Source organism: Antennarius striatus, chromosome 1, assembly GCF_040054535.1.
Source record: "Antennarius striatus isolate MH-2024 chromosome 1, ASM4005453v1, whole genome shotgun sequence".
Taxonomy (NCBI): domain Eukaryota; kingdom Metazoa; phylum Chordata; class Actinopteri; order Lophiiformes; family Antennariidae; genus Antennarius; species Antennarius striatus.
Window position 1 is genome coordinate 18,267,058 of NC_090776.1, and position 13,591 is coordinate 18,280,648.

The window sequence follows — 13,591 nt, forward strand, 5'->3', positions numbered from 1 at the left end:
CTGCAATAGTGCGTCAAACAAAGTGTGGTTTATGATCTTTAGCGTGTCTGTAGTTCAGTTTGATGCTAATTGTCTACGTGTGAAAACAAGTCACTGAAGGAAAGAAATCAAATGTGAAAGAGCATCATAAAACGAATGAAAGAGAGAATTCTTTTGTACAATGCTTACATCTAAAATAAAAGTAATGTGAAATTAGTTAGGGTGACTTTGTACCATGTGTGAGTTGGTGGTCAATCGATAGTGTGATCCTTTAAAAACTGCTCACTTGTGGGACAAAATCACGGAATTTATCAACTAAACACGTCACTAAATAAATGTGGGACTGTTTTTGGGACGTCAGGGGACGTCTGTAGAGGGAGGTGTTCTGTCACGTCTCTGGACTGTCATTATCCTGTTAGTTTTCCAGTCACTAACATATCATCATGCTTTTTCAGATCCGGTCCCACTTGCAGTCAGTTCATTCCCTCCACCTGCTTTCCCTTCGCTCACCTGCAGCCACTCTCTAATCTGTCTCCAGTCCTCACATACCCAGCTCAGCCCTCAGCTCTCCGCCAGATTGTTAAGTGTTCGCCCTGACTCCTCAGCCTTTGATTCCTGCCTGTTATTCTGATTCCTGTTATTGACCCAGCCCGTTTCCCAGACCCTGCCTTTCGTCAACCCCTCTTTGGATTTGTCTGCCTGGTTTTGGATTGCCTTCCTGTGTATGACCAGGTCTGGTTTTTGGACTCTGCCTGTTCTTCTGTCATTTGGTTTGTTGGACTGATTACCCAGTACCTGACCCATGCCTGTATCATTAAACCCTTTTTTTGAGTCTTTACCCGCCTGCTACTCTGTCGTGCTTTTGGGTTCCCCTTGCCAGTCGTGTTCGAGTCGTGACATTCTCATCCTCTGCAACATACCGTATTGGCCCGAATATAAGACGGTGGTTTTTGCATTGAAATAAGACTAAAAAAGTGGGGTTCGTCTTACATTCGGGGTCTAGACGTTATACCCATTCAGAACGCTAGATGGCGCCAGATATCTTTAAAGTGAATGCTGAACTTAATTCCCCAGGCCAAAGTGAACCCTTGTGACGAAGAAGAAAAATAAAAAATAGCAGTAAGAAAGAATAGAAAATAAGAGAAGGGATAACACAAAATGGAGAAACGTTGCGACAAACTGGAGAAAAGTGGGTAGGTTCTCGGATGATAGCAAGGTTGGTGCCACTCAGTCATTTAAAAATGTGATTGCACTTCAGTTTACATATTTAAATGTTCAGATATTAAGATGTGATAGTTTTTTCATGATTCAAATGAGGCAAAATAACATGCTTTTTCTCTTGAATATATTGTTATAATCATTTGTTTCAGATATACTGTATATTTTCTGTATAAGTCTTTAAAAAGAGGGGGTCGTCTTATAATCTGGGTCATCATATATTCGGGCCAATACGGTATTTGAAGGACTGTTTACACATGTCAAGACAAATTAAATAAAGTTATATCTTGTATAAAATAACACATGGACCAGTGCTTTCAAGATGGCTACCAGGCAAAAAGATCTTTTTTTCCTTTCACCATAAAAGTAAAATTTTCTGCAGCCAGACTGCTTACACGACAGTAGTGGTTATTACTGACACAGCATTTTTTCTTTATTTAAAAAAATTTTAATTGATTTTTTTAAAATGAAAATAGACATTAATTCCTATTTATGTGCATGGAGTAATAATTTACTTAGTCATCATGGCTTCTCTGTTGTGAGATAAAAACAGACGGGTTGGGGCTCATATGTGAGCGCCTGGTGGCCGGGCCTCTGCCCAAGGGGCCCGGCCAGGCCCGAAAGGACGACTTAGGCCCAACCTCCGGTATACTCACCGTAGGGGACGGTTGCAGTGTGGATTGGGTGGCAGTCGTCAGCATGGGGCTCGACAACCCAATCCACAGACAAAGAGTCTAGCTCTAGGGACATGGAATGTCACCTTACTGGGTGGAAAGGAGCCAGAGCTTGTTAGGGAGGTTGAGAGGTACTGACTAGATATAGTCTGGCTCACCTCCATCCACAGCTTGAGACTCTCCACTTTTCTGGTGCTGCCCAAGGTGAGAGGCGGCGGGCTGTTGTCAGCTTGCTTGTGGCCCCACAGCTCAGCCGTCATATGTTGGAGTTCACCCCGGTGAACGAGAGGGTCACGTTCCTGTACCTTTGGGTTGGGGATAGGTGTCTCACTATTGTTTCGGAATACGGGCCAAATGGCAGTGCAGAATACCCGGCCGAGTCCCTGGGAGGGGTACTGAATAGTGCTCCAACTGGGGACTCCATTGTTCTCCTTGGGGACCCCAACGGTCACGTGAGCAATGGAAAGCGGTGATTGGGGTGAAAGGCCTCCCTGATCTGAACACAAGTGGTATTCTGTTATTGGACTTCTGTGCTAGTCACAGTTTGCCCATAATGAACACCTTATTCAATCACAGGGATGTCCATAAGTGCACATGGCACCAGGACATCCTAGGCCAGAGGTTGATGATCGACTTTGTTGTCGTGTCATCAGACTTCCGACCGTGTGTTGGACACTCAGGTGAAGAGAGGGGCAGAGCTGTCAACCGATCACCACCTGGTGGTCAGCTGGATCCGCTGGCAGAACAGTGGGCTGGACAGACACAGCAGGCCCAAACGTGTTTTGAGAGTCTGTTGGGAACGTCTGGCAGAACCGTCTGTCAGTGAGGTCTTCAACTCACACCTCCGGGAGAGTTTCTCACAGATCCCACAGGAGGCTGGGGACATTGAATCAGAGTGGACCAGGTTCTCCCCTTCCATTGTCAAAGCGGCTGCTAGGAGCTGTGGTCACAAGGTTTCTGGTGTCTTTTCAAAAAGAGGGACCGAAAGGTGTGTTCCAATTATAGGGGGATCACACTCCTCAGCCTCCCGAGGAAAGTCTGTACCAGGGGAGGATTAGACCTATAATCGAACCGCGGATTCAGGAAAAACAATACGGTTTTCGTCCCGGTTGCAGAACACTGGATCAGCTCTACATTCTCCATCGAGTGCTCGAGGGTTCATGGGAGTTTGCCCAAACAGTCCACATGTGTTTTATGGTTCTGGAGAAGGCAGTCGATCGTGTCCCTCGTGGTATCTTGTAGTGAATGCTTTGGGAGACCGGACAGCTTTTTTTTTGCTTTAAAATCAGCAAGGGGTCTGAATACTTATGACCATGTGATATTTCAGTTTTTATTTTTTAATAAATTTGCAAGAATTTCTACATTTAGGTTTTTTCTGTCAAGATGGGGTGCTGAATGTACATTAATGAGAAATAAAATGAACTTTTTTGATTTTAGCAAATGGCTGCAGTGAAAAATTTAAAGGGGTCTGAATACTTTCTGTACGGTATGTCAGTTTTAAATAAAATACAAAACCTACTAGGTTGTAGAATGTAAAAGGTGTAAATTTAAAAATGTAAATTTAAAAATATTTTTTAGGACACAGTTTTAAGTAGTTGTGTATGACTTAAAAATCCACTTTTGAAATTTAGAACAATAATTGGCTTTGTTTATGGTATTGATCTTTTCAGTCAGTTGTGGTAATGAGATTTTTAAGGTCATATTTTGGAAAATATGTTCAAAAGATGTTAATTTGTTTGAAAATATTTTTAATTAACAGTCATAAATACTTCAGACTTTGTTATTGATGCCTAAAAAAGGAAATTTGTTGATGCAGATATTTTTAAAAATTCCATTCTTGAAATCTTTGAAACCAAGATTTCGTGAGAATGACCAATTTAAAAAACCTTCCTCTTTGAACTTTTTTCTTAACCCCGTAAGTCCTCTAGTCTCTCTTTATATCGCCATCATTACTGTCCTTAAAATCACATGAACATCCCATGCTTACACACAAGATATGACTGTCATGTCTTTTTTCTCAAGTTCCTCTTCCAACGTTTTCCAAAGTAACCTCTGAGACGGCATTGCTGGTCTTACTCTGATATATAAATAAAATGCTCCATCTGCCTGAGGCTGTTTCAATAGTGAACATACCAGGTATTAACTGTTAAAAGACTTATGTTCATGTTTAGCAGCATTCCTATGTTACGGCAAGCCAAACCTGATCTTCAGTTAGAGTGAATGCTATTAAAATATAGAGTAAATCTACTGGTAGGACTGCAACTGGTATTATATTGTAAAATTGCAAGAATTCAGTAATGAACTCATTCAATTCTGATTGTATACTCTAATCCAATCACAACGTAAAACTGCAGTGCACACACGTTCGCAGTATTAAGCTGGGCTGAATTTAAAAGCAAAAGCTCTGACAGGTGTATCATTTGTTATAAAATTACATACCTGTCATAACAAATCCTGCAATTTTTTTCAATACCTGTTTTCAAACATACCTATTTTCAAACATTCTCCTGCAAGCCACTGTCTAACAATGCTGATTTATCTACTCTGACACAAAAGAAGGTGGAACCACCAATCCCTTAGGCAATCCATAAGCCATACATACTTTATTAGACCTTTCTCACTTCTTGAGTTTTTGTCTGGTATCACTTTTTCAGAGAAGTTTCTGTTCCACCATGGATTGATTCTCAGTATTCCTATTGGAACTTGAAAAATGTCCGTCTTCATCACATCTGTGGCAAAATTCTAAATCTTTATCCTCAGGACCTCATGTGACATTTCTAGATGCGTTTATCACCAAAGCAGCAGCTGCACAGCCCAGTTCTGCTCAAGTCTCAAGTAAACCCACTTCACAAGAAAAACTTCTTCAGATCGTCGTCTGGCTTGGATGCCTGTGCTCTGCAGCTTTAGATGAGGTAATAGTCACTGTAGTCACCATGGACTTCAGATTTTTTATCTCATTCTTTAATGCATGAATCTCCTTTTTGCTGTCGTTTCTCTGTCTGTATTGACGCTATGCACAGCGTACTTTTGCCAATGACACCTCATACTCTTTCTCCACACAGATTTTACACAACAAATCCAACAAGTTTGGGAGTTTAGTCGTCCTCATTCTTCATCTCAACTGTTCCAAATGCAATGTGTGGAGCTTCCAAACACTAGGCTGGACCTACATCTGCACCGAGATTGCGAGCCACCTTCACCACCTCCAATGCAGCCCCTTTCAGGCTTTCCAAGGTTTTGCATTTCTTCTCCTTAGCAGAGGAGTCACTCTGATCTACCAGCAGCATGGCTTGTTCACACCCGTGGCGCAGACGACTGACTCTGAGGAAAGTGACAGTACTACCTAGTCTAGTTTGCAGGTCATCCGTAGTTTACTTTCTTGCACTCAAGAAGTCCTGCAGTTGATCAGTGAACCCCTTTGGCTCTGGAACAGTCTTAAAGATTGTAGTAAGTACCCAAGGCTGCTCATGTCCTGGAGACATAATATCAGTAGGAACACTGGGGGGCTCGACTGTTTCTCTGGATTCACATGAAGCCATCCAAATGTTTTTCTGAGTATCCCATTTCCTCCCTCAGACACGCACTCACCCCAGACATTTGACAGTATTTCCGCTTCAGTTTCAGCTTCTGCTGAATCTTTGTTGACAACTAACAAAAAAGCATGAGTAACATTATATCACCATCGCATGTGGCCTTTACCAATCTCATGCACTGTTCATCTGTGTGTGGCTTCCCTACTGCTTAGTAACTGATCCTGCATTTTTTTGCACTCATACTGAGATGATGATGATGATGATGATGATGATTATTATTATTATTATTCCGACAACCATGATCACTCACCTTAGAAACTGACTGGCTAATATTTAAATTCAGAAATGAATTATTTGACTCACTTTGTTATATTTCCACATGAGAAAAGAACCAAATACAATCATTCCTTCATCAACATTTTATAGGGTTATCAGTAAATAATACAAATATAATACATTTTCTGCTTGGCAAACAGACATAAAAAAATCAAAGGAAACTTAAATATGTATTTCCTACAGGGGTTACAAATGTAATATAATATACAGTAATGTAATATAATATGACATCATATAATATATGATAATATAGCATGGTATAATATAATATAATACAGTATATGATAATATAAATGAGAAAAACTAGCGAGAATAAAAACTTTCTTCCTTTCCCTTTCCATACTACCATACCTGGTCTTTGCTGCTCAAGTGTGTCATTTTGTGTTTTGCAGCATTCCTATGTTACAAGTAGCAACAGACAAACCTGATCTTCTGTTGGAATAACTGTTATCAAAATAGTAAGTGAATCCAGTGGCAGGACGGTAACCGGTATTGTGTTGTAAAATTACAAGAATCGAGTAATGAGCTCTTAATTGGATTTTTGATTGTCTACTGACCCAGCTGAGTGAGGGGCTGACAATATAACCTTATCTCGACTCCAGCAGGCCCCTGACCAGCAAGGCAGACAGCTGGCAAGCAGTGGATAGATGGATGTTGTACACAGTAAGAAATAGTAAACACTACTTTGTAGACAAAGTTGTTATTCACAGTTATTTACTGTAACTTACAGTGAAAACTTTATGTTGTATTTTGCTTCCCCCTATCTCTACCAATAAAGCAACATAAAGGTGAATAACATGCATATGCATAATACTGCAGCATAGACACCTTCACAGTTTTCAGCTGGACTGAATTGTAAGAGCAGAAGCCCTCATAAGTATGTCGTTGGTTTATAAAACTAGCCAATTAAGTGAAATTGTCGTTTCCCTTTGTTCTAATCAGAAACACATTATGAATCTTCTGGTATTTCCCCAGATCTCTCTTCCAATTACGCAACCACGATATCTGATGTTTTACACATCTAATGCAAAAGTTTCCACCCAGGATGTTAAGTCATTTTGTACCAGAGAACACTTCAGGAAACCATGAGTCACTCAGAGGGCTGAACTTTTCTAGAGGGGAGTTTAACTGTCTGGGCTCGATATTCTTGTTTCACTCTCAGAAGACGTTTGGAGAAGAATTCAACACGGTCTTGTGATAAAGAAAACTCAAGCTGAAGATGAAACTGATTGCGTTCCTCATCATCTCCTGTCTCGCCTTTCATACCGGAAAGGGTAAGTCGAAGGATGGATTAATCTGTAATCAATAACCTCATTGTTGTTATTATTATTTTACATTGGGGATGGACGTCGTGTGGAGGTTCTTATGACAGTTATGGTGGACATCATTTCGCATCCTGACATTTCTACAATATCAGTGAGCATCCAAAACTGACCATTCAAGATGTTGTGATTGAAAAGCAAATTTAAGAACCATTCACTTCACTGATATTTCACACCTTGTGCCAGAGTACTGTGATTAATGTCAACTCTGACAATTTCTTAACGTCAGTGTTTCTCTGATGGTCTATTTCCCCACTGACTTCACAAAATATACCTGAAATCTAACTTGACACAAGTAAAACTAGACTTTATAAAAATTGAAATGACGAGGGAAAACTTTGACAACCCAGAGAGGAAATGTGGGAACAAAAGCAAATGTTTTAGTTTTCAGAATGAGAGTCAGATTTCAGGGCTTTTTGGAAAGAAACCTTGGTAAATAAAAATCTGATAATGTGATATAACATAACATAAAATAGCAATATTATATATATAATACTTATGAGGCGGCACGGTGGTGCAGTGGGTATAGTAGAGCTGCTGTCGCACAGCAAGGTGGTCCCGGTTCAAGTCCCGCTCTGTGTGGAGTTTACATGTTCTACCCGTGTCTGCGTACGTTCTCTCCGGGTTCTCCGACTTCCTCCCACTTCCAAAAACATACACCTCAGGCAAATTGGCCAGCTCTAAATTTCCCGTAGGTGTGGGTGTGTGTATGTGTGCTTGTTTGTCTATATGTGGCTGCACGATGCACTGGCATCACGGCCGGAGTTTCCCCTGCCTCACGTATATGTTTTGTTTAGTTTTCCTGTGGCCCTACAATGAGCTGGTGTCCTGTCCGGTAAATACTTATCTTTCACCTGGTTGATAGGCTCCAGCACACCTGACTGTAAAACGGGGGAAATGGATGGATGGTCTAACTTTCAACAGCTGTAAACCAAACAAGAAATAAGGGTGTTTTTGAGCCAAGAGTCGGGATTCTTACATCTATAAGATGATATCAAAGTCAACCATGGAGCTGTAAAGAATAAAATATTCTTTACAGCTCCATGGCAAACACTTGAGACACCATCACTTGTGTTAATCTGCTAAATAAAAAAATATGACTGTTACCTTTGTTACCTTACCTTTGTTCCCAAGTTCCTCTTCAAGCTCTGCCTAAAGTAACCTCTGAGATATCATCATTGGTGTTACTCTGATAAGTTAAAAAATTCTGCTAAAATATCTCAGCATGTGTTCAGCAGCATTCCTTTGTTACGAAAAGAAAGATGTGTTCGTAAAACTGATCTTCTTTTGGAATAAATGTTTATTAAAATATGCAGTAAATCTACTGGCAGGAATGTAACCAGTATTGTGTTGTAAAATTAAAAGAATCCAGTAATTAACCGACTGCCAAGAACCCATGATCAGATGTTTAATGTTGTCGTGTTTAATTTGGGGGCAGATAATGCAATTACCTTGAGCTCATTGCAGTCAAACACTTGATAGAAGTCAATCTTCAGCAGTGGAAAATAACCTCTTGTCAGGATGAGGTCAGATCGAAGACTTAAGTTAAGGCTTCCATGTTGTTATTTTTTGTTCTGTCACATTACTGAAGAGAGGAATCCGCCTGCTCACCCTGCAACATTATACAAATACTCTGACTATAAAAACCAGGTTGTGAAATATTGCCCAAAAGCATTTTGCATGAAGTCCAGAAAAATGAGTATAGCAGCCTTGTCTTTCTTTGCATCTCTAGGAGCACCGAGAAGGGCTGTGTATAAGTTTGTGAAATGTAACCCTGAGGGCAACCAGGCCAACTGCATAACTCACAAAAGTGCAAAAATGGCGTGGAGTCCAGAGCTGCCAACCAAACTTCCTGCTGCAGATGCACTCTATCTGTAAGTAGTCATAACTCGACACAGTGTCTGTGTGTGTATAACATGTGTATAACTGCATGTATTCGTGTGATGATTTCTGAAGTGAGTGACTAAGAAAAGCTGAATTATAGAAGACAGCCTGGAGGAATAAAAAAAAACAAACAGGGACTGGAAGACAAAGGACAAGGAGACGAGGGTTGATCATGGGTCAATCATCATATAGTCACAGACTGCAGAAGTAGGGGCACTCATGGTATACACTGTTAATGCTGATCGCTGACAATTTTACTGTATGTAGTACAAAGGTCAAGGTCAAGTGTGTGTGTGTGTGTGTGTGTGTGTGTGTGTGTGTGTGTGTGTGTGTGTGTGTGTGTGTGTGTGTGTGTGTGTGTGTGTGTGTGTGTGTTAGCCATCAATTTCCACTTTTAGACTTCCTCTTAACTGACATTTGGCCTTCTAATTACAACCTAAAGTAAGAAAATACCACAAACCACAACAGTGGTCCACTGCAATATTGTTGAAATCACACACTGTATTTCTATTTATTTCAGAAGCTTTAAAATTGTATATATACCTGTACCTGGAACACAAATAACAATTTGAACTCCCAAATAACTGTATAGAAGCCAATTATGTACTTGAGTTCCACTGAGTTCCATAGAAAAAGTGAAAGAAAATGATACATCATATATCACAGTTTAATGTTTCTCATTCCCAATAAGGCCAAGAAAACGTGAATGGTATTAATTATAGAAGCAATTAACTAAAAATTGAATAATTTGACATCCTGGTTGTGAACTTTTTGTGTACTATTTTTTATGTTTAGGGCCTAAACTTTAGGTACAATAGAGTGGCAAAACACAGAGATAAGTAAGTCACATGGAATTTGATTTGGAGACAGGTTGACTGAATGTGAATATTATTTTTTTAAAATAATAAATCTTATTGTTATTAATATTACTATTAATATCAATATTATTACCAACCATTTGAAGTGGCTTTAAAGTCTAAGGCTATAGCAGCTGCCTCTCTTGTGCAGCCTTGAACAGGAAGTCAGAGGGAAGTCTTGAGAGGAAGTAGGCTGTGACATTTGGTGGGCTGATGCTTCTGGTCTATTGTTTTGTAACTGCATTTGCGTTGGCATGATTCACGTTTGACAAACACTGGAATACAGTACATGTAGTGTACACATTTATTAAACTGGGCGCTGTAATTTTTTTGGGATTAATTTGATTAATTTATTGTCAATTATCTTTTAAAGATAACTTCTCTACAAAACAGAATATAATTAAATCAAGTTGAGATGAAGCTATGTATTGCCCAAAATAGAAGATTCGCTATTTGGAAAGTTGAGAACACAAATATAAAATATGAGGTTTTGATTGCTGTTTACTGATGTAGGCTGCCTTGACACACCTAAGTCCTTCACTGATTTTTAGTTTGTAACTCTGATTCCAGAAAGGCAAAGCCTGTTGAGGAAGAGCATCCACTCAGGGAGGAGAAAGAGAAGAAGGAAGAGGAGGCGGGGGTTAAAAAGGACAAGAAGGAAACACTGAAAATTGAAGACCTGGAGTCACATACTTCTGCATATTATGAAGGTTCTGGACTTGGCGATCTGTCAGAAGACCGCCCCATTGTGAATGCTGAAAGTGAGACAGGCTCTGGTGGTTTGTGGGAAAAGGAAGATGTGGTGCAAAATAAAGGTAATTTTTCTTATTTGTGATTTCAATTACTTTACTTGTCTTCCTGATTCATTACAAACCCCTTATTTTTCTCACTGCAGCGCTGGATGTGATCATCAGGAACTGGATGTACCGTAAGGCTAAACCAGAAGAATGGGAAATGAGAGAAGAACAATTTCTGAAGCTGTAGACAGATACACAGCTGTAGATCTTACACACACGTACACCCACATATACACACACACACACACACACACACACACACACACACACACACACACACACACACACACACACACACACACAAAACATTCAATGCATATTGCATCTGATGGTGGAAACCAGATAGTATAAAAAATGGTCTGTCTATAGAAATTCTTCATCATCCTTCCTTGTGAGGAAGGATCATCCTTGTGATGCTACTCATTGTACATTCTCTGTGTACTACGTTTAGACACACACTGAGCACTGCCGAGGTGCCCTTGAGCAAGGCACCATAGCCCACAAGCAGCTTGTAGTGGTTACCCTTCACTCGACCATCTGTCTCCCCAACTTAGATGCTTACACCCCCTTTCTGTTTGAGTGTTGTACCTGCATTTGTATGTATAAAAATGTCCCCACAGGGATCAATAAACAAATAAAGAAAACAAAAGCAAAAAAACCCAAATTACAGTATTCTAGTCAGTGTTTCAATGTATTTTATGAGGCCTGTTATGTTATTCGTTCTGTTATATTCTGTTATACATTTATACACACACACACACGTGTCTTCAACCGGTGAAGTGAAAGTGTGAAGTGAAAACCATCAAATCAGGTGATTACCTCTTGAAGCTCATCGAGAGAATATGGAGAGTGTTCAAAGCAGTAATCAGAGCAAACAGTGGCTACTTTGAAGAAACAAGCATGTAAAAAGTGTTTCCAGTTATGTCACCCTTTTTCGTTAATTACATAACTCCATGTGTTCATTCATAGTTCTGATGCCTTCAGTGAGAATTAACAATGTAAACAGTCATGAAAATAGAGAAAACATGTTGAATGAGAGTGTGCTTAAACTTTTGGCCCGTGCTATATAAGTGTGTGTGTGTGTGTGTGTGTGTGTGTGTGTGTGTGTGTGTGTGTGTGTGTGTGTGTGTGTGTGTGTGTGTGTGTGTGTGTGTGTGTGTGTGTGTGTGTGTGTGTGTGTGTGTGTGTGTATGTGTCTTTATACACACACACACTCAAAAATTTAGGGTCACTTACAAATTTCCTTCTTTTTGAAAAAAACACAGTTTTTTTTAACTCGATAACTTTAATCAGATATACACTCTATACATTGCTAATGTATGGAGAGGCCCATTTCCAGCAACTATCACTCCAATGTTCTAATGGTACAATGTGGTTGCTCATTGCATCCAGAAGGCTAATGGATGATTAGAAAACCCTTGTGCAATCACGTTAGTGGAGCTGAAAACAGTTTAGCTGGTTAGAGTAACTATAAAACTGACCTTCCTTTGAGCAGGTGTAGTATGTGGAGCATCACGTTTGTAGGGTTGTTTAAACGCTCAAAATGGCCAGAAAAAGAGAACTTTCATGTGAAACTCAGCAGTCTATTATTGTTCTTAGAAATGAAAGCTAACCATATGAGAAATTGCCAAGAAACTGAAGATTTCCTACAACAATGTGTACTACAGTACTGTATCTCTTTAGAGAATAGCACAAACATTCTCTAACTGGAGTAGAAAGAGTGGTGGGAGGCCCCGCTACACAACTGTCTCTAGTTTGAGAAAGAGATGCCTCACAGGTCAACTGGCAGCTTCATTAACTACTTAAGGGTTCATTTTGGTTAATAGTTACTATGTTACGTTATGTTATGTTACGTCCCTTGGCTTGTGAAGGTAAAGGGAACGCAACATAAAACCAGATTTCAGATGTGTAAAGTAAAAATTTGTATTCGATACAATGTGATTTAATTGACATAAACAAAACAAGGTGTAAAAACCCAAACTAAGACGGACCAATGGGTGATGCTCAAAACAAAGAATAAATATAACCCAAAGAGACTCGCAAAGGAGCTAATACTTTCGTAAGATTAAATAAAAATAAACAAAGTGGACAAACCCAAACTCTGAACAGTTATTCTGTTGATTTACTAATAGAAAACAAGATTAAATACAAGGGGGAGCCAGCACCCCTAAACCTAGTGTGTTCTAACATAAATTACCTACTTCTAATTGTTGCGTCGTCAGTTTTTAAAACCTTATCCCTGACCCGTCTCGTCACACAAATCCAAAATAATTAAGTGCCTCAGTAACACACAAGAAAAAAGAAGTCCCACAAAATCAAGAGTATATACTGTATATACTGTGTATATATACACTGTATATTATACACACACACACACACACACACACACACACACACCTGTGATGATTATTTGAATGGAAAAATAATTTCTCCTGCAAGGGAAAATAAATTTTTGATTATACAATTTATTAATAATGATTAATGACACTGATCTCTGTGACAACACAGATGTCATCTGTTCCGGATACCTCCTGAGGCCTGTACCATAAAGCTTGATGAACCTAGCCGAGCTTCCTCTTACTTATCTGGGTTCACTTACCGAGACATCCGCCCTCCGGATTTTCGGTACCATAAAGCCGGCTATTAACTCACTAATTCAATTCAGGCTTGTCCACTCTAGATCTGTGCGCGCTCACATAAAAAGGGCGGAGGTTGCTGCATGCGACCAATCGCAAACATGCAACAAACCGGCCCGAGCCGCATATTTCACAACGGAGGAGCAAACAATAATAATTAATAAGTGCGAGCAAGACAAATCAATAATCCAGGCAAAAAGCAACACAGTTGCAGCTGCCAAACGGTGCAAAGATCGCTGGCAAAAAAATCACCGACTGTGTCAATGCGGAAGTTAGTGCCATTATAATATTACTTCCCCACTATGACTGCACTTGTATATCTGACTACAGTAACATTTGTGTGTTCCATAAATGT

At 39.7% G+C, this 13,591-nt stretch overlaps 1 protein-coding gene across 1 annotated transcript; it reads left to right on the forward strand.

Moving 5' to 3' along the window:
- The first annotated feature begins 6,857 nt into the window (after window positions 1-6,857).
- srgn (serglycin) lies at window positions 6,858-11,267 on the forward strand. Its single transcript, XM_068322437.1, has 4 exons — window positions 6,858-7,014; window positions 8,795-8,936; window positions 10,374-10,618; window positions 10,699-11,267. The coding sequence occupies exons 1-4, from the start codon at window positions 6,960-6,962 to the stop codon at window positions 10,785-10,787; spliced, it is 531 nt and encodes a 176-aa protein (XP_068178538.1). The 5' UTR covers window positions 6,858-6,959; the 3' UTR covers window positions 10,788-11,267.
- Window positions 11,268-13,591: the final 2,324 nt, after the last annotated feature.

What these genes read in the sequence shown, in the direction of transcription:
- srgn (XM_068322437.1), top strand. Translation starts at nt 6,960, where the DNA reads ATGAAACTGATTGCGTTCCTCATCATCTCCTGTCTCGCCTTTCATACC. An exon ending in CGCCTTTCATACCGGAAAGG is followed by an intron (nt 7,015 to 8,794) that starts GTAAGTCGAAGG and finishes TTGCATCTCTAG; the next exon opens with GAGCACCGAGAAGGGCTGTG. An exon ending in GCTGCAGATGCACTCTATCT is followed by an intron (nt 8,937 to 10,373) that starts GTAAGTAGTCAT and finishes CTCTGATTCCAG; the next exon opens with AAAGGCAAAGCCTGTTGAGG.